General features: G+C 40.4%; 1 protein-coding gene across 2 annotated transcripts in view; it reads right to left on the reverse strand.

The window, feature by feature from the left end:
• Positions 1-6,314: 6,314 nt before the first annotated feature.
• FBLN1 (fibulin 1) overlaps positions 6,315-19,243 on the reverse strand; it is a 65,778-nt gene continuing 52,849 nt past the window's right edge. Inside the window, exons 11-15 of one of the 2 annotated variants that reach the window (XM_042466676.1) lie at positions 18,891-19,016; positions 18,239-18,358; positions 17,641-17,772; positions 16,864-16,987; positions 6,315-6,759 (exon numbers count right to left, since the gene is read on the reverse strand). In XM_042466676.1, coding sequence (XP_042322610.1) covers positions 6,405-6,759; positions 16,864-16,987; positions 17,641-17,772; positions 18,239-18,358; positions 18,891-19,016 — 857 coding nt within the window. In that variant the 3' untranslated portion in view covers positions 6,315-6,404. Of the gene's footprint in view, positions 6,760-9,875; positions 10,189-16,863; positions 16,988-17,640; positions 17,773-18,238; positions 18,359-18,890; positions 19,017-19,243 lie in introns of those variants that run through there. The other variant, XM_042466677.1, reaches the window with a different exon arrangement.

The raw sequence follows: 19,243 nt of genomic DNA on the forward strand, positions 1-19,243 counted from the left end.
TAATTTATAGCCCGCCCAATATATTACAATGTATTATTATTATTAATATAATGTTTTCATTTGCTGATGGAAGCAGAGGAAGGAGGGAGCCATACTTGTTCAGATCATAACATTAATTTATTGAATTAACACTGAATTAATTTATCATAATTTGATATTTTCCAGGGTGGTTTGAACTGTGCTTTCCATGCTGACATCAACATATGAGTGGCCCCATTCTGTACAAACTGAAATTTCTCAATAGCTTTTAAATGCATACAGACCACTACTTATGGAAACATGCTGAGGCCCTACACTAGGTCAAATTTAAAGACTTCCCTTGGTATTACCAAAACATGAAAATGTTAGTCTATGTGTATGTATAGAGATTTCTCAGAGTCTAAGGGCCTGCACTGTAACTTAGTTTGTTCCTAAATACAGCACTAACAATAGTAGTCCAGCAAGTACTCTGCTAATCATAGATCGCTGAGGCAAATCTCAACCTCTCTAGAATAAGCTGCAGGTAGAGAGCCAACCCCTGTGATAAAAAGCACTCCAGGTTACTACTACCACCAGAGCTTCATGCAGTTAGTGCAGAGAACTCTGAAGCAGCACATTTTATATAAAATCAGCTCCCCAAATTCTCCATCAGCAATTTGTAGTTTTATTTTTAAAAAATTATGTTAGCTTATCCATGAAGTTATTCCATGGATACAAACAAACACAATCCTTCTTATCTGTAAGCAGTTGAGGTACACAAATTGAGCAATACATAGGGATAGAGAATTGAGAAGATAATAAAGACTAGGCAGAGATTAAGGTATATGTGAAAGTAGTAGTTATGGGACGAAGCTACAATGCTTGCAGAAGTGTAGCATTTAGAAGCATGTAACTTAAGCCCCATACAGACAGGCCAAAATAAAGCTGCTTTGGGTCACTTCGGAGGTATGCTGTTTAAATGATGCATGCGTCCTAAGAGTCCAGAAGCCATGCCAAAGCCACACTCCAGTCATGTTTCAACTAAGGCCATTGCCCCTGAGCTGCCACACATGCTCACAGTTTTTCTACCCTTCCGAACACCTTGGCTTTCCTTAGGAATTACACTGTTGGCAATTATCTGACTTCTGTGAACCAGGTGATACAGTATTGAAATGGTATGAGCTACTTTGGAGTGGCTGGATCCCACACCGTGGTAATGCCTGCAAAAATGAACCACTGTATTGGGTCAAAACATTGTGGCTTTCTTTCACTACCCAGATTGCTAGACCCTCTTGCCAGGGATGCCAAATCTGAAATGATAATCTTAAGACTATAAGTATGGAGCACAGACTAATGGCCTTCCACAGATTGTAGGTATTTGAGAGAGATAAAACTATATCAATATCCCCTGCTGTGAAGAGCAGGCAACATGAAGTCACTGGACTGGCCAGGCTAATACAAACACTAGAAGCTCACCTTGGCCTTCAGAGCAGAGCAATACGGGGCTGTGTGTTATATCCGGGCTCCATCTATTAATTAGGTTTCCTCCTGAGCAATCCTAAACCAAGGATTTGGGTACAGGTGCTTACAACTTCAATCTGATCTAAAGTGCTAACACAAGCTCAATCACAGCCACTGAAAATGCTATCATAGGAAGGACCTAGGATTACCCCTTAATCCAGAGGAAATAGACACAGTTTCTCAAGTTATCAGTACCCAGGACCACACTTTTTGTGGCAAAAAGAAAGGACAGAAAGGCTCTCCTAGAAGATCCTGGGAGCAGTTATTCACCTTTTAAATAGGTTACAGGTCTCCTTCCCCCACTATTGTTAAAAATCCAATAGTACCCATTTTTCAAAACTAGAAGTGGACTTCCAGGTATTTTGGTGTTTGGTGTTTTGGACAGGTTCATGCAGCCCTCACAGGATCACGGTCAGGTGAAGGCCCCAGAACCCAGTGCCTTAACCATTTGGTTTCTCCTTACAGACAATGCCAGATCCAGCTGAATGGATGTAGCTCCTCCAGTATTCCAATAATGATATATTGATTAGACTCACCTTTCCCTCAAATTACCTTTAGTTCATCTCTTGCTCATTTTAAAAATATAGGTCAACATTAAAGAATGACCAAACCTAGATTTTATTTTATTGTGGAATATGGAACTCTCATCTCAAGCTATTTTGCTTGCTACATCATTTATTTTATTTTTTGCCATCTGTCCAGTTTAATCTGTGAGCCTCTTATGTGTGAAACCTTGTTTTCATTCTCATCTGGAAAACACCTCGTTGGTGCTATATAATTATGCCTATTTAAACATTCCAGTTAGAGGTAACATAGAATTATCTGTCTAATGTGATTTATTCTGGGCTGCAGTGTGTTTTTAAAACACAAGATTAATATAGGCACTCAATAAAATACAATACAGCATGATTTGTCAAGGCACTATGCCAAGGTCTCATTTTAAAAAAAACTCATATAAGGCCTTCTTTTACGATTTTGAAGCCATTTGGTTTTGTGGGTTTGCCATTAGTTTGCTCTGGCCTCATGTACAGTTGACTGTTTAGTGAACCAGTAACCACATCTACATTGTGCACAGTGTCTTTAGAGCTTAAGGGCTGGGTATGCCACCGAGTGTGCATTTGACAGAAAGTTTGATCAAATTCTGGCTCTCTGATAAATCTATCTCTGTACAGATGTCTTAGTAGAAATATCTGTTGCAATCATTTCCTATATACTTAAAAATAGCAGTGATCCAAGGAACAATGCATCAAGATTTGGAGTTGGATTTCCTGAACTCCATTCCCAGGTGGGAAGTCTTTGCCAAAGAGAGGCCTTTGAAAGCATTTTGTGACAACATGACAACATGATCTTCCATCTAACAACATAGGGCTGGGACAGATTGCATAAAAAGCTGGTTTCCAGCCAGCTTGGGGCAGTGACATACAGACAGCACATGCCTCCAAGCCGCCCGGAAGCTGAATGTGCCACCAGGGCGACTTAAAGTCGGTTTTCAGTCCCAGCGGGGCAGAAAAGCTGGCTTTTTGCTGGCTCAAAAAGGTGTAGCTCTTTGCTGCTCCTTTTCAGTTAGCAAAAAGGCAGATTGGGACAGCGGCGTGTGGTTGCCGCAGCCCCGATCTGGCTTCGGAAGGGGCAGTCTGTTTTGCCCCATAGTCAATGTTCTAACATGCTACTCTCTTATTTTTGGCATGCCTGAATCAGTGCTTTGGATGGGTCAGTGAGAAAATGTATTCAATGCTCTCTATGTGGAAACTGAAAATATCAGATACACAGAACTCAGTGAACACTGATCAGAACAAAGAAAGAAGATATACAAGGCATTAAAAAACCCAGATTATACAAAGAGATGTTTGAATTCTACAATTTTAAATCTGAAAATAAATATGAACTAAGAGCAGCACCTGGTACTAAAAGAAAGTAAACCTAGAAAATAAAGTGCAGGCATACACATACACTAGCCATAATTCAGTGCCCTTAAATTCAAATACAGTAACTCTGTAGTGTATTGGAGTCATAGGGGATTCTTTTTTTAAATATAGGGATGGGTTTAACCCATTTTGTCTCATTCTTGTTCCCTGCTTGGCTCTCCTCTGTTTTGAGTTCCAATGTTAGACTGTATGAACATCTATAATTTCAGATTTATCCCCATACTTTCTTGTTGTATTAAACCCATGTATCCTTAATCACACATCTAAACCCACGTCATTGTGTGGCCATTTTAGACTAACTGAAGCCCCATACAAACAGGCCAAAATAAAGCTGCTTCAGGTCACTTTGGAGGTATACTGTTTAAATGATGCATGCGTCCTAAGAGTCCAGAAGCCAGGTCAAAGGACTGGAGCGTGGCTTTGGCGTGGCTTCCAGACTCTTAGGACATATGCATCATTTAAACAGCATACCTCCAAAGTAACCAGAAGCAGCTTTATTTTGGCCTGTCTGTATGGGCCTTGAAGTTTCCAATCTATTTTAAAAGGCATTCTCATATATCCTTTTGTTGTAATCTAACAGGAAGGTTATCTGCTGGTTAATTAACATAGAATAAAAAAAATAGCTATCCCAGATGATGATGTTTAAGATTGAAATAGAAAGTGGCTGGAGAGGTTTTCTCTAGACTATATTGTGGAATAGGAAAGTATAACCCTCAGATTGTTGCTGGATTGCAATCACCATCTGCCCTAAATAGCATAGACAGTTGTGAGGGATCGTGGGATTTATCATTTGGAGTTTCATGTTCCCCAGTCCTGCTCTACAGTCAAAAGCATTTTTAAAAAATAATAATAATTCCTTATTATGTACCTCCATCAGCAGTCTGATGAAACAACAAATATTTCAACCATGAAGAGCACAGTGACAACAACAAACGTTTTTCTCTGCAACAGTATTAGCAGTGGCACAGAACCGATGACCTGCTAGGCAATTTGACCTGTTTTTTTTTTTTTTTTTTTTTGTCTTCCCTTTCCACAAACTAGTTACATCAGCTACTGGGTATTTAAATGCTGCTGCTGCTGCTTGCACCTTCTACAACAGAACCTGACTTGGAGACACTGTGAACCTTTGTGCTGCACTGAAAAATACAGGGTGTTAAGGCACAAGTGCTTGTCTTGTCAGTGATTGCACAGGCATGGAGAATTAAGCAAGAAAACCCCTTCTAATAGGGTAGAGAATATTAATGTGCTGCAAAGAGGAAGGCAGGCAAGGATATGGGGCAACCCAGTAGGAGAAACCATCAACTTGTGAGCTGTGCTTGTGATTCTTTTCTGCAGATGGCAAACTTACCTTAAGACTACAACTCCCAGAATCCCCAAGTCAGAGCAAGTAGTATCCATTCAGGTTCAAAGATTTCAGTTCTTATCAAATGGTTGAGACTGAGCTTTGACCACAACATCCCCACTATGTCATTAATGCGACATTCCATATACAGCACTACTTTGGATAAAATAGCTGAAGTATTCAAATAAAATTGGGGAAACTGTGACCCTCCAGCTGTTGAACTCTAAATCCCATGAACCTCAGCTAGACTGCACTGTATTTGTAAAGAATTATTGGAAAAGTAGTTAGTCAACATCTGTAGGGCAGCAAGTTTAACCACTCAAAATCTAGCAGTAAAATATATTTCATAGAATCATAGAGTTGGAAAAGACCACAAGGGCCATCCAATCCAACCGTATCCTGCCATGCAGGAACTCTCAATCAGAGCATACCCAACAGATGGCCATCCAGCCTCCTGTTTAAAGACCTCCAAAGAAAGAGACTCCACCATACTCTGAGGGAGTGTGTTTCACTGTCAAACAGCCCTTACTGTCAAGTTCTTCCTAATGTTGAGCTGGAATCGCTCTTCCTGCAGTTTGAATCCGTTGCTCCATGTCCTATTCTCTGGAGCAGCAGAAAACAAGCTTGCTCCATCCTCAATATGACACCCTTTCAAATACTTATAAAAGGCTATCACATCACCTCTTAATTTAATTTAATTCTGTCATAGATGCTATGAGTGTTATGAACAGGATGCACTGATGCATTTGCTGACTTTTTAACTTTTCTAGTCTTATGTTACAGCTCAGATTTTTACAATCTATCTTCAGCTCAGCAAATCTTGATTGGTAACAAAACTGGATTTGCTGACTGATGTTCCCACACTCAAGCTAAAAGCACAAGTAAAGGTCAAACATACATGTACAAACATACACAGAGCAACAGTCTGTGTCCAGCATTTCCCCCTCTGGTCTTGCATTTGCCGGCAAACTAGGGACAGGGAAGAACTCTATGCCTATGTTTAGGACTTCATGTAAATAATGAATTCAGTAGGGTGGTGGTCAAATGGTCCTTCATCTGTGGCTTGGCTTGAAAAGAAGAAAACAACTGAATTGCTTACTGAAAGGTAATCCTTCCAGGCAGAGAATATTTTGGAAGGCAGTTGGGAAGAGATGTGGTTTACACCCACCTCCTCACCAATAGTCATTTCATGCCTATCCCTGACTTAAATGCTTCACTGCTCCCCAGGGGGAAAAAAATGCTCCTTTTTACTGCCATATAGGCTTCATCTAACTGAGGTGGGTGGTGGGTGGGATTAGAGGCCCTTTCACACTATAGAATTATAGCACTATGGTTCCACTTGAACTGCCACAGCTCCATTCTACATAATTCTGAGATAGGCACTTTGGGTAGGGGCATGTAGACTCCCCAGCCAGAGAGCTCTAGTGTCTCACAACAAAGTACAAATCCCAGGATGCAGTCATGGCAGTTAAAGTGGAATGTACCATTACAACTGTGTAACATGAATAGGTCCCAATTTTTTTAACATGTTCAATAATAAATAAAATGTGAGTGCATCATGCAGGAAGTGATTTATCAATAAAACTTTATTTTTATAATGATTAAAAAGGAAGCCACCGCCCAGGGAGACAGTAGCAAGGGATGCCAGCATGCAGGGATCAAAGCTGTGCAGAGACAAAGACAAACAGCTTGGCTAAAAAGGTGCTGATAGTTCCATGGCGGAAGACTTGCATCTCAATGGTCAGGAGGAGGTCTCTAGGCTCTGTGATTTGCTTCTGCATGGTCACTATACCACTGTGGCTGCTCACTTTTTTTGCAGTGAAAATACCCTCCTCATTCCCGCTGATGATGGAGAGCTGAATTTTATCCCCTGGAACAGCATTGGAAGGGCCCATACGGAAAATATCAATAGGCACTTGAATGTTGGTAGGAAAAGAGAGGTGATAAGAAGTTATTCTCAAGGGCAGCTTCTGGCATTCCTTATTTTCGTGACAAGGCAAGCGCTCACAACGACTGCAAGAAAAGTGAGAAGACAAGGGAGGGAGATTAGCAACCATTCTATCAGCAAGAGAGGAAAGGATAGGCAAGCAAAGGGGGAGAAGCCAAGCCTATTTGCACTCACCAAGTATTAAAGGCAGTTGCCCCACATAACATAGGGCACAGCTCAGTGGCAGTTTAGGTTTGGCATGTAGCAGGGTATGCCAGCTTGCAGAGCCACGGGGCTGAGTACAGCCAATAATTAAGGCCTAACAGAATCCCTATGGCTCCAGTCCTAGTTAATTCTAAAAATCTTCCAGACCAGGGAGGGCAACATGCAGCCCAATGGTTGTATGAATCCTCCTTTCAGCCTTATTTTAAAGGAAAAAACATTCTTAAGAGTTTTTTGTGGGTTTTTCTGGCTATGTGGCCATGTTCTATAAGAGTTTATTCCTGATGTTTCGGCAGCATCTGTGGCTGGCATCTTCAGAGAATGCCAGCCACAGATGCTAGTGAAAAGTCAGGAACAAACTCTTGTAGAACATGGCCACATAGCCCGAAAAACCCACAAAAAACTATGGATGCTAGCCATGAAAGCCCTTGACTTCACATTCTTAAGAGTATTTTGGAGCAGTTTTTGTTGCAGTAGAGTGCATTTGAGGTGAGAGGGTATAGCCACTGTGAGCCTATGAGGCAATGCACACCTCTGCTGTAGGGAAACACAGAACCCTTTCATTCCAAGCATTTGGCACAATCAGTTCTGAAGTTTGGCAGTTATTGTTTCCTGAACTCATTTACCCTTCCTTGTAGCATTTTTCTTTCATTCCACAAGTGAATCCACTCAGTTCTATAGGCTTCAAATAGGAAGTAGCAATCAGAATTCATTCTCTATCTCTGTCCCCACACTCCCACCCCCACACTCCCACCCACACAGTTTAGACACCCTAGAGCTGCTTTGCCCTGACTCTCACTGTTCAACTCTTCCATCCTCATCACATCCCAAAATTGTAACAGGAAAAGCAAAGAGAAAACAGCTTGCAAATGAGTTGTTTAGTTATACAGTACTTGGATGAATGGGTGTGAAGCAATGGCTGGAACAACAGGGGGCAGCCAATCCCAGCACAGATAACTCTGTGGTAGGAGGGTAGGGTCTCTGAATTTAGAAAGAGAGTTCAGTTGATAGTTGGGTGAGACAGTTGGACAAGTCAGTGGGGAATGAATGTGTACTGGTTGCCTGAATTGATTGAAAGCAAGATCTGACATAGCTTGGATTGAACGTTATTGTATGGTTGGAACTAAGCACTGTGGTGCTTGTTCAAGCATTTACTATTCTACAGGATATAATAAATCACATTAACTCTCTTGTCATTTGGTTAACTCTGACTCAAGTCTGACTTCTTTTACCCTGAATCAAAGGGTAGTGATGCTTACCATAACGAACACAAAGCTAACACACAAACCTGTCCACTCTGATAGCATACAAACATGTCCACAGTGAGGTCACCAAAGACCCCAGGACCCAAATCCATGGATAGATTTTAAAGTGGACCATAAGTGGCAAGATGAGAGAGGATGGCATCCAAGACTATGAACTGTGGGGCCAGGCTGGGAAAGCCCAACATCACACCCAACTACTTCCTCATACTCCCAACAGTCCAATATCCCTGGATCCTTCTCCCAAGTCATGTTTAAGCTGTTCCTCATGTTCTACACATCTGTAGCTTGAATGCAATGCTTACACCGGCTACAGTATAATTCAGAAGCAAATCTAGTCTTCTTCTGCTTACATTAACATTGACATATTTCAGAGTAAAAGACCTTTTTATCATAACTTGGGAAGAAGTCTGTAGTCTCACCACCTGGGACAAGTCACCCTACAGTCTGCAGTTACACTACATGTCTGAATACTTCATGACCATAAGAGTGCAGAAGAAGCCTAGATAGTAAGAGTGGATTTCTGAGAGATATCTGCTTCCATTAAAAAAACAAACCAACCAGTATTTCTTCGCTTTACAACTGTAATGATCAACATGAATGGTGTAGAGGGGATGGCTGCTAAAATCTTTGTAGCCAGAGGGACAAGTGAGTGGTTGGGATCCAGGCTTCAGTTTCTTGTCCCTTATTTGACTATGAAACCTAAAATAATATAAAATTTCCTTCATGTATATAATTTGTACCAATCAAAAAGGTTTGCTTCTCTTGGCACAAATATTATTTGTTTATTTAAAGCTTCAGGACACAGCCTTGTACACAACTCTAGCTCTAATCACTGGACTTTTCTGAAGGAAAACAAAACTCACATAGGCCCGTTACACACAGGCTCTTCTGGCGCCCCCGTTACGTGCTAGGGGTTGGCCGAAGACCTAGCGTCCATACCGGCCTCACCCCTAGCATGTGACGGGGGCGTAAAGATGGCAGCGCCCTATACACACGGGCGCCACCATCTTTATGTGCTGGACGCGTTGCGTCCGCACGTGTCGCCTCAGAAATGACACCGCAAATGTGCCCCTTGCGCTTTGCGGTGTCTTTTCTGGGGCGCGAGAAGGAGCACGATTTCCGCGCTCCTTCTCGGCAGCGTCCGGGAGCCTCGCGGTGTGGCCGCTACGGCTCCCGGACACTGCAACCGGCGGCGGAGCCAGACCGTTGCTTTCAGGCAGTATGTAACCCGCCATACACTCACTCAGATTCCTTCAGTTACCCTTTAAACTATCACATACTACAGAAAGGTAAGGTAAAGTGACTGGAAGTAGGGGAAGACTACAAGGAAGGCACATTTCCTGTAGTAATGTCCACAGCCATCCTTAGCAACTAGATCCAACAGACCAGTTGCTTGTGAACTGGGATTAAAACAAATCGAGTCTTTCCAGAAATGCATCTTCTTGAACCAAGCATAAAGGCCGAGATTGGTAGGTCAACTCAGTTCAAATAAATTATTGTTACAATAGCCACATATAAACAATAGGCACTTGTGGGCCCTTGATATTTGCTGGGGTTTGGTTCCAGGACACACACACACACACACACACACACACACACAGCCCATGGATAACAAAATCCGTGGATGCTCAAGTCCCGTTAAATACATAAAATACTGCCCCTTATATGAAATGGCAAAATCAAGGTTTACTTTTTGGAAATTTTAAAAAATACTTATTTTCAAGCCATGGATGGCTCAATCCATGGATGAGGGCGATTATATTAACTTCCTGACCATTTCTGTTTGCTTACCTACCTCATTGACCATGATCTTCCCTCCATAAAGACTATCTTTGAAAAGCCTTATGCTGTACTTCCTTTACTAGGAGAATTGGGAGATGATGATACTTCTGGGATGTCAATCTGCTATGGACTTCAAATCAAGATACAAATGCGCTCTTCCTGCATATATGTTATTCAGAATAATCTGGGGAGGAGAATCATTTTGCTGATTCTGAAATATATTGTTGGAAGCAGATATGCCTGTGGCTAAGAAGTTAAGAATTGTTTAGAAATCATCAATCTCTTTATCTTATCATTTAGTATCCCAACATATTCCCCACACACTTCATTGATGGTTTACTTAAACATGTCCTAATGATTCCTGTACCCACAAAGTGTAGCTTGCAAATACAAGTGGCTTTGGAGACCTAAGTTCACTCACAGGTCATACCCCACAATAGTATCAGTAATTAGCAATGAAATCCCAATGCACCCTTGGTATTCAGTTGCTACTGATACAGGCAGAGGTAAGAAAGCAGTGGGGGTCTTTAGTTTAATACTGGAGAGCCAGCAAACTGAAACCGCTATGGTGAGTCCAAACCCACAACCTTCTCCTACTGACCAGTCTGGCACATTTACTTATCTATAGGTGTCACTGTGGAATAAACCCAAGAAGCTGGAAGAGAAACCTGGAGGTGGGGACAACTGCTGAGCTAGTAGAAGAGGATAAGATTTCCCATAGCACTATAGTCTAAAGACCTCTTTGTGTAACCTTTCAGTACTCTGTAATTATATAAGCCACATTAACCGGAAATATAAGTATGATTATAAAAAACTACTATTGGGTTTAATTTCTGATTATTTTAGCTTTACCATTGGGGATTTTTTAAAAAAACTTTCCTCATCCATGATTACATGTGGCTTAATTCTGAGCCACATAACTTAAAAGGCTTTTTTAAAAAGCATGTTAAATATTAGGTTATGTATACACATACACAATACTAACTCCAGAAAAAAAGGAAAGAATTAAGATTTTACACTGGCATACACACTTATAAAAGAAACTGTAAGTTTTACTTTACAATAACAGTGTTTTGGAACTGCCCAGCTTACTATAAAAATTCTCAGCAATAAGCTGTGAAGCAGCATCACTTGGTTTATGGTTTAGTTGTACAAAACCTTAGCCTCAAAGGAATGTCATTTGGTATGGAAAATTCTGCTTTTAGTCTTGAACCATTTTCTTTCATAAACAGCTGAATTTTATGTGTCAAACAGAGCCCCCAAGTGTCTGGAACTTTTTCCTGCTTTATAGGTATATATACTTCATAATAATTTCTGATCTCATTTTAGCAAATAGTCAGAGCATCTGATCCTATCACAGTGTTGATACTTCTCATGTGTGAACCAAATTAAATGCCTTTATGGGAGATCTCTGGAAGCCATATATATTAAAGCTCTTTTGAGTGTTCTGGAGAAGAGAAACTTTTCCATATCTGTTTGGAAGATCTTTAAGGCAACTTGCCTCATTTACTTCCACAATCAATCACAGACCTTTTGGGTGGCTGTCCTAATCTGGAATTTCCTCCTTGGGAAGCATATCTTGTCTCCTCTCTAGTGGCCTTCCACAAAAACACACTCCCTTTTTAGGAAGGCATTTAGTTGTAAAATGCTGAACCCTTTCTACTCTTGAATATTTTTATTGCTGTTTTAATATTTTTCAAGTTTTCATTGGCATATTGTAACCGACTTAACATTAACTTGCAGTTTTATATCTGTTATCTTTTTCAGCTCTTGCGCTCACTCTCTACTAACACAATATCTACTAAAGTCTAATGGTAAGACAAAAGACCAATATTCACCCATCTGGGAATATTTAGGACAATGTGTAAGAGGAAGTAAATGTATTTGTTCAGCTACACTATATTTAACCACCCTACAAATACACATAGGAATGACTCTTCTCTTTGCCACATAGCATGTGGCATTTTAGAGTTAATATCGTTGCATTGCCAATTGGCTGCTCCCCGGGAAACTATTTGTTTTGTTTAACTGACTGGCACCTTTCACGATTTATTTGCAGCTATGCAATTAAATAACTGAGGGTAAATGTAGCTAATTCAGAATAAGAACAAGGCCAAGAACAAAACATGTTTTTTGTCATGTACTTAATTTGGAAAGGAAGCAAGCAAGTAATCTCTCAGGGGAACTAAATAGAATATTTCAGGATTCTTACAGTCTTCCTTTCACACACAAAGAAACTGTCAGATTAAAATAAAGAACATGAAGATTTACAGAACAATAAGTTTTTGTCCGATTTGTGAAGTTGAAGGCTTTCACAGCCAGAATCTATAGTTTTTTGTAGGGTTTTCGGGCATGTGGTCATGTTCTGGAAGAGTTTATTCCTGATGTTTTCCCAGCATCTGTGGCTGGCATCTTCAGAGAATGCTGGCATGGGAGTGAGTGGGGTATATACATATATTGTGTGACTCTTGGTGGAGGAAGTGATTTACATGTTAATCTCAATGTTGATCTGTTGTTGAAAGGCAAGGCTTCAAGGTGTCTATTTAATTAATGATCCATTGTCAGCAGGGAAATCCCCCTGACCCTGGATGGCTTTCATTTGCATGGGCTCGGTGTTGATTTTGGTGTTTTTCAGCACTGTTAGCTAAACTTTGTATACTTTAAGAGTATCTTCTTTCATGTTGAAGTTGTCTAGGTGTTTATGGGTTTCAATGTCTTCCCTGTGCATTCTGATCTGATAGTTGTTGGCATCTGGGTCCAGAATTTCAGTGTTTTCAAATAGCATTTTATGCCCTGGATGGTTTATAACGTGTTCTGCTACTGCTGATTTTTTCTGGCTGACCCAGTCTGCAGTGTCTCTCGTGTTCCTTGATTCATCTTTGGACGCTGTTTTTGGTGGTCCCTATGTAGACCGCAGTTGTACGGTATCTGGTAAACTCCTGTGGCTGTGAGAGGGTCTCTCCTGTCCTTCGCTGAGTCCAGTATTTGCTTGATTTTCTTGGTCAGTTTGTAGACCATCTAGAGGTACTGTTTCTTCACCAGTTTCTCTATACTGTCTGTGTCTTCTTTGATGTATGGTAAAATGCATTCCCTTTGGGTGGTTGTTTGTCTTCACTCTTATAGATTTTTCTGGGTATGGCAGTCCTTTTGATGTCTGAGCTGGAGCCTATAGAGCCCAGTCCAGGTGCTTCAATTCTGTAAAATTGTTTCCCAGGTAAAATAAACATGATCTTCAACCCCCTAATCTCACTCTAATGTATATACAAATTGCAATGGTATCTCCGTTACAACTGCCTTTGAGAACATTGACTCCATATACTGGAGTGAATATGCACCTCCAACTCCAGTCACTAGTTCATCTTTGGAAAAGAGATGATGGTTACATACTGTGAAGGTCCATTCCAGACTGTGAAGGAAACATCAATAAATGGATTAATCCCCATTGCCAGCCAGGCCAGGCCAGAGTCACATGACTGAACAATTCTCTTTTTAGACTCTTGGTCCCTGTGCCAGTTCTTCCCATAGCACAGAGAAGGAAGCTTCCGCACACATATCCTTAGCATGGCGTGATTCTCTCTCTGGCTTGGTACCACATGTTCAGTTTGTCCAGTGAATAGACAGGAGGATCAGTCCACAAAAAACACTGTGTCTTCCCTACATCCAAGCTGGCCAGGCAGGATTCCAAAGCTCTTGATAACCATGATAACCACGCATTCAGTTCCCCTCTCCCACATGATGTTGTAGCTGTTGTGTGGTTGACCCATAAGGGACTGTAGTAAAAGTGAGTTTTTTTAATTACATAAAAAATCTGTTAATGCCTTCCCTTAGCACTGCTGTCCCATTTGATTTGATCTGCAGCGTGAAAAATTCAATTTCACTTTCTTGATTATTTTGATGGGAGATCCAGCCCCTTTCTAGAGTCCTCTACTGTCCCTGCAGTGCTCTCTCTCTCTCTCTCTTACACACACACACCTCTACCTTCCTTTCTCCCACCCTTCTTCCTCTCTCGACTCCTTCCCAAAACTGCCACATGCCTTTTCTTGGGGATTGAGCAGAGGGGAGGTAGGGAGAGCAGAGATGGGAAAGGCAGGAAATTGCAGTGTAATGAGTTTTGGACATTAACAGCACTTTAATTCCAGATCAAGACTGAAGTTGTGGGATGAGAATGCCATCCTACTTTTTGCATGCCATGGAAATACAGCAGGGGAGCACCTGATGTGATAAGGCTCAAGAGAAGTTAAAATGCATTTTTTCTGTCTGTTGATCAGCAGGTCATGAGCTTAGAGACTGAAAAGCTAAAATACCATATACGTTGAGCTCATGTATAAGTCAAGGGCAGGTTTTGGGGCCAAAATGATGGATTTTGATACGGCCCATGGATAGGTTGAGGGTAAAACTTAGGGGTATGAAACAAAGGATGTAAAGGATGAAGCAAAGGAAAAGAATGCCAAAGAACTTGCAAAGGTCCAGCTGACATAACTGTGCTAACACTAAAGGCTGGATGGATGAGAGAGTAGAGGGGGTTGGTGCTTCTTTTACATACTCCGAGGATGGACTAAACTCTCGTTTTTCTGCCACTCTACAAACAGAAGAGAATGATTCCTTTTTTAAATAAGAGTTAAAGTACTGTACAGTACTTACAATGACCCATGGTCATTTTTCCTTTCACAGAGGAAGAACTTGTGAGAGGCAATGTGAATTCAACTATAATAGAGGACAGTGGTTTAGAAGCAACAGCTAGTTTAAGAGGCAAGAATTTCAGCAAGTGAGGAGAAGAGCAGATTGTTGGGTAATTATAGGCAGTTACTCAAGGTCATAATGTTTTTATAGGGAATCCATTTAGCATGGATTTTGTCATGTACATTTTTCCTTACTTATACTGATAGCAAAAGAGAAACAGAAAATTGTAAGATTGTCTTCTACAACTTGGAACAACTGAGAGAGTTTCATGTAGTAGCAAGTTTAAAGGGTTTTAGTCTCTCTTGTTTATGGTGCCAAAAACTAATGGTACTTATTGTCCAGTATTGGATTTGGATTCCAGAACGGTTTGGTAAAAGATGAAAGATTTAAAATTGAAACCTTGCAGTCTGTTAGGGCTGTCTGTTTGGCACTTGTGCATTTTGTGTCTTTTGTCAAGGACAAACATGTACAAATGTGTATAGATCACGTAATTGTGAAAGCATACATTTACAATCAAGGTAGAGTGCAGTTACTTCCTCTAATCAGAGAATCAAACAAGATTCTGAAATGAATGGAACAGACTGTAAAATCAATAATAGCAGTGTATTTAAAAGGCTCTCTCGTTGTTCAGGCCAATTGCTTGAGCAGACATGCGATAAACCAAGGGGAATAGTAATTAAATCAGGAAGTTTCTCTGAAGATGCCAGCCACAGATGCTGGCGAAACGTCAGGAAGAAACTCTTCTAGAACATGGCCACATAGCCCGAAAAAAACCATAAAAAACTATAAATCAGGAAATCTTTAACTTCTTAGACAGGTGTTTTGGTCCATTCCAGGTCGATTTATTAACATCTGGTTGGAATTACAAGTTAAACAGATATTTTTCAGCAGACGGAGACAAAGGTGCAGAGCAGCATGATGCTCTGGAAGTGACATGGCCTACAGGAATACTGTATATATTTGCATCATTCAAAAGGTGATAACCAAGATTCAAATAAAAAAATGTTACAGTGGTACTAAAATCACCATATTGGCCATGTCATCCTTTGTCTTAACTAATGGTGAGGAATGCTGGAAATTGCAGTTCAACATCATCTCACCTTATAGGCTTGAAAAGTAAATATTAAAGCCTGAATACAGACTCCATGAAGAAAACCTGTGAACTACTAATGGGTTGAGTAGGAAAGCTCCAAAGAAAGAAAGAAAGAAAGCATTTATATGAAGGTGTGATCCTAAAACAAACTTTCCATGTTAGAGAGGACCAAGTGGGGAGCAGACACCTGTCTTGAATCCAACAACTGAATCCAAATCTGTTTGGATATGCTAAAATCTCTCTAAGCAGTGGCCAATAAAGCTATTGTGACATCAGCATAGAAACAGGGTTTCATATAAGTATTGAGTGGCAGAACAAAGCATTCAAAGACATAGCCACGTTAGTCTGGAAAATCAGTATGCAAGGGACCCTGTAGCACCTTTGGGACCAACTGAAAGAAAGAAGCCGATACCATGAGCTTTCATATTGTTGAGCCTACTTCCTCAGATGTATGTTTGAAGTGTTTGGAACAAGGCATGGTATATTAGAAACCTTAGCAGAATAGTCAGCAGTCAAATAGAATGCAAAAAGCCCAACTGCTGCTAGCCAGGTTTGGGTAGAAATAGGTCCCTGAGACAGAAGGTGAGGCAGAGTAGAGAATTATTTTTCAACCTTGGCATCTTTTCAAAACAGAGCTACTTCTCTGTGAACATTTTGTGTCCTCCCTGCAGTGATAAACACAGTAAAGAAGACAAGCCCACCTCTACTTTTATGCATTTTGAACAAATGCAGCTACAGAACTGTGCCAGCAAGATTACAAAAACAAAGGAATTGAAGACAACATTCATTCTTTCCTTGCATTAAACTCTTTCAGCAGCTTTAAACTTTTTCAGTTCAGTAAAGTCACAAAAGTATGTTTACAAGCAAAAAACTATAATCAGGCAATAATCTTATACTGGATATAACAGTAAAAATGTCTTTAGCCTGATATAAAAGATGGACAACATATCATATCCATTGCCACTCATTCCATCCTATGACATATATTTCCCATATTTGGCCTCAATTAACTATTGAATCAACAATGCATTCATTTACTCCACAGCAATATGTGCATAACAGGAAGAGACTTACTGTGTGGCTTGGTCTACCATGTTTGGTTTTTGTACAACTTTCAAGTTACTTCATAGGATAAAAAAGGTACTTACGTTTCTCCAGATTTCCTGTAATTTTCTGGGCATTCCAAAGACAGACAGCGGAAACCACCCTGAATGTTGAAGCAGGTCTCATTGTACGAACAGGTATGTATTTCTGCCACACACTCATCAATATCTGTTTAAAAAATGGAGGCATGAGAAAAAGAAACATGCTTACTGTGTGTAGACAGAGTTGGCAATGGCCTGGTTTACAATGAGGCAACAAACCTACATCAGGCTGTACTATGTCAGACTGCAGTGTGGAGTTCACATAACTACATTATATATTTTTTAAAAACCCTTCACATATAAAGGCAACATATCAGGAATAACAACAGGGGTAGAGTGTGAGACTGAAAGGTTATAGTACTACTACAACAGATTTGATGCCTAAGGTGGAAAATCAAGAGCTTCTAAAACAATAATGATAAATCAAATAACTAATAACTTTGCTAGTCATTAATGGAAAACTACAAACAGTCATTTCACTCCATCATATGGTACCACTGGTCCTCAAAATGGTGAGAGATGGATCTGGTGTGGGGAAAAAGATGGAATTTACTAATCAAGAGGGAACTGGGAAGGGATATCTGTCTCATGATGAAGTTGCTTGACAAAAAATTATTTCCAGATTTCCCCTACACAATGTACATTACCACAAAACATTACAACAGTTCAAGGAATGCCATCATCTCTAGACCATCAACACATGATGAGTGAATGAACACATAATGAATAAGAATGGACCCATTCTTATGGATGCCAAAATGTGTTATATTTTCAACGTACCTTGGCAGTTTCGTGCGTTGGGGGCCAACTTATAACCAGAAGAGGGGCAAGTACACTGAAAGCTCCCTGGAATATTAATGCACCGATAGGCACAGATATGTCCTCCAGTGGGTAAAGCACATTCATCAATATCTGAAAGGTATAGCCAATGATCAGCAAACACAATAGAGCCACTTGATAATGCTGCCCTAAATACTGTATGTGTGTCCTGTATGCATCACAGTGTTCATATTACTTTGAGGTGACCTTTTCTATTAGTGCTTTGGTTTATGTTATGTCATCTGCTATTTGTTGCAGTACCCTTCATGTGACACATCTGGCTGTGTGTGGATCCGGCCTAAGGGTCGATGCTAGAATTATGCTATGATAGGGAAGGCCATAACTCAGTTGAGGAGTACTTGCTTTTCAGGTAGAAATTCCCATAATCTTTAGTAAAAAGATTCAAGGAAGCAGAAGATGGGGAAGCCTCTGCCTGAGCCTTTGAAGAGCCACTGCTACTGCCAGTCACAGTAAACAACACTGGGATAGCTGGACCAATGGTCTTAAGTCAGTATATTATAACTTGGTATGAACAGTACATATATTGATTGCTGCTCACCTTCACATGTGATCCCATCTATATCACTAAGCTGGTAGCCCCGACGACAATAGCATTGGTAGGAACCATACACATTAGCACACTCCTGGCTACAGGGATTGCTTTCACATTCATTTAGGTCTGAAAGAAACAAAAATATATCAATGCAAAACACAATTTGTAAGCTGCTCTGATAGCCTGGCTGAAGAGCGGGGTATAAGTAAATAAATATTATTATTGTTGTTGTTGTTATTATTATAATTTATTAGCAATTTTATTCATTGTGGCCATTTACAATACTGATAGAGAGCTAAATTTATCCCATTTCATTTCATTCCTTCCCCTAAGGATCTAACTCAAAGTGGCATATATTTTTCTCTTCCCCCTACCCCCTGCAACTATTTTAATCTCACAACACAATGAAGTAGTTTAGGCTAAGATCATGAGACGGCTTAGGTGAAAATTATGAGATAGGTTAGCCCTCATTTGACACACAAATGTATACAGCACACTGGTTCTTTAAAATTATAATCCTATGCACATTTATCTGGACATAAATCCTGCTAAACTTAATGAGTTTACTTCACAGACAACATGTATAGGTTTCCACTTTAAATGTTGCAGTATGGCTGAACTTGCAACACAGAGCAACTTACCTTCACATGCAACTTACCTTCACATGACCTCCCATCGGTTGAAAGTTTGAAACCCATTGTACAGCTACAGTAGTAAGAACCAGCAGTGTTTTCACATTTGTGAGCACACAGGCGACCAGGGTACCGCCGGCATTCATTCACATCTATGGATATAAATACATAACTTTGAAGATTCCTGCTCAATTTTATGGGAAGGGACATATAGATGAACTGTTGTTGTTTCGTCAGTGTCACACAAATGATTTAGGGATTGTTTGAATGGATCACCCTACTTTTGACCCAATTCTTAACCTGATAAAGTAATAGTGCATTCGTAAGGCTTCACAAAAGAGTCTGGAGTAACAAACACCTGAGGCGAAGTACCAAAATC

This window comes from Sceloporus undulatus, chromosome 5, assembly GCF_019175285.1.
Source record: "Sceloporus undulatus isolate JIND9_A2432 ecotype Alabama chromosome 5, SceUnd_v1.1, whole genome shotgun sequence".
NCBI classification, from domain to species: domain Eukaryota; kingdom Metazoa; phylum Chordata; class Lepidosauria; order Squamata; family Phrynosomatidae; genus Sceloporus; species Sceloporus undulatus.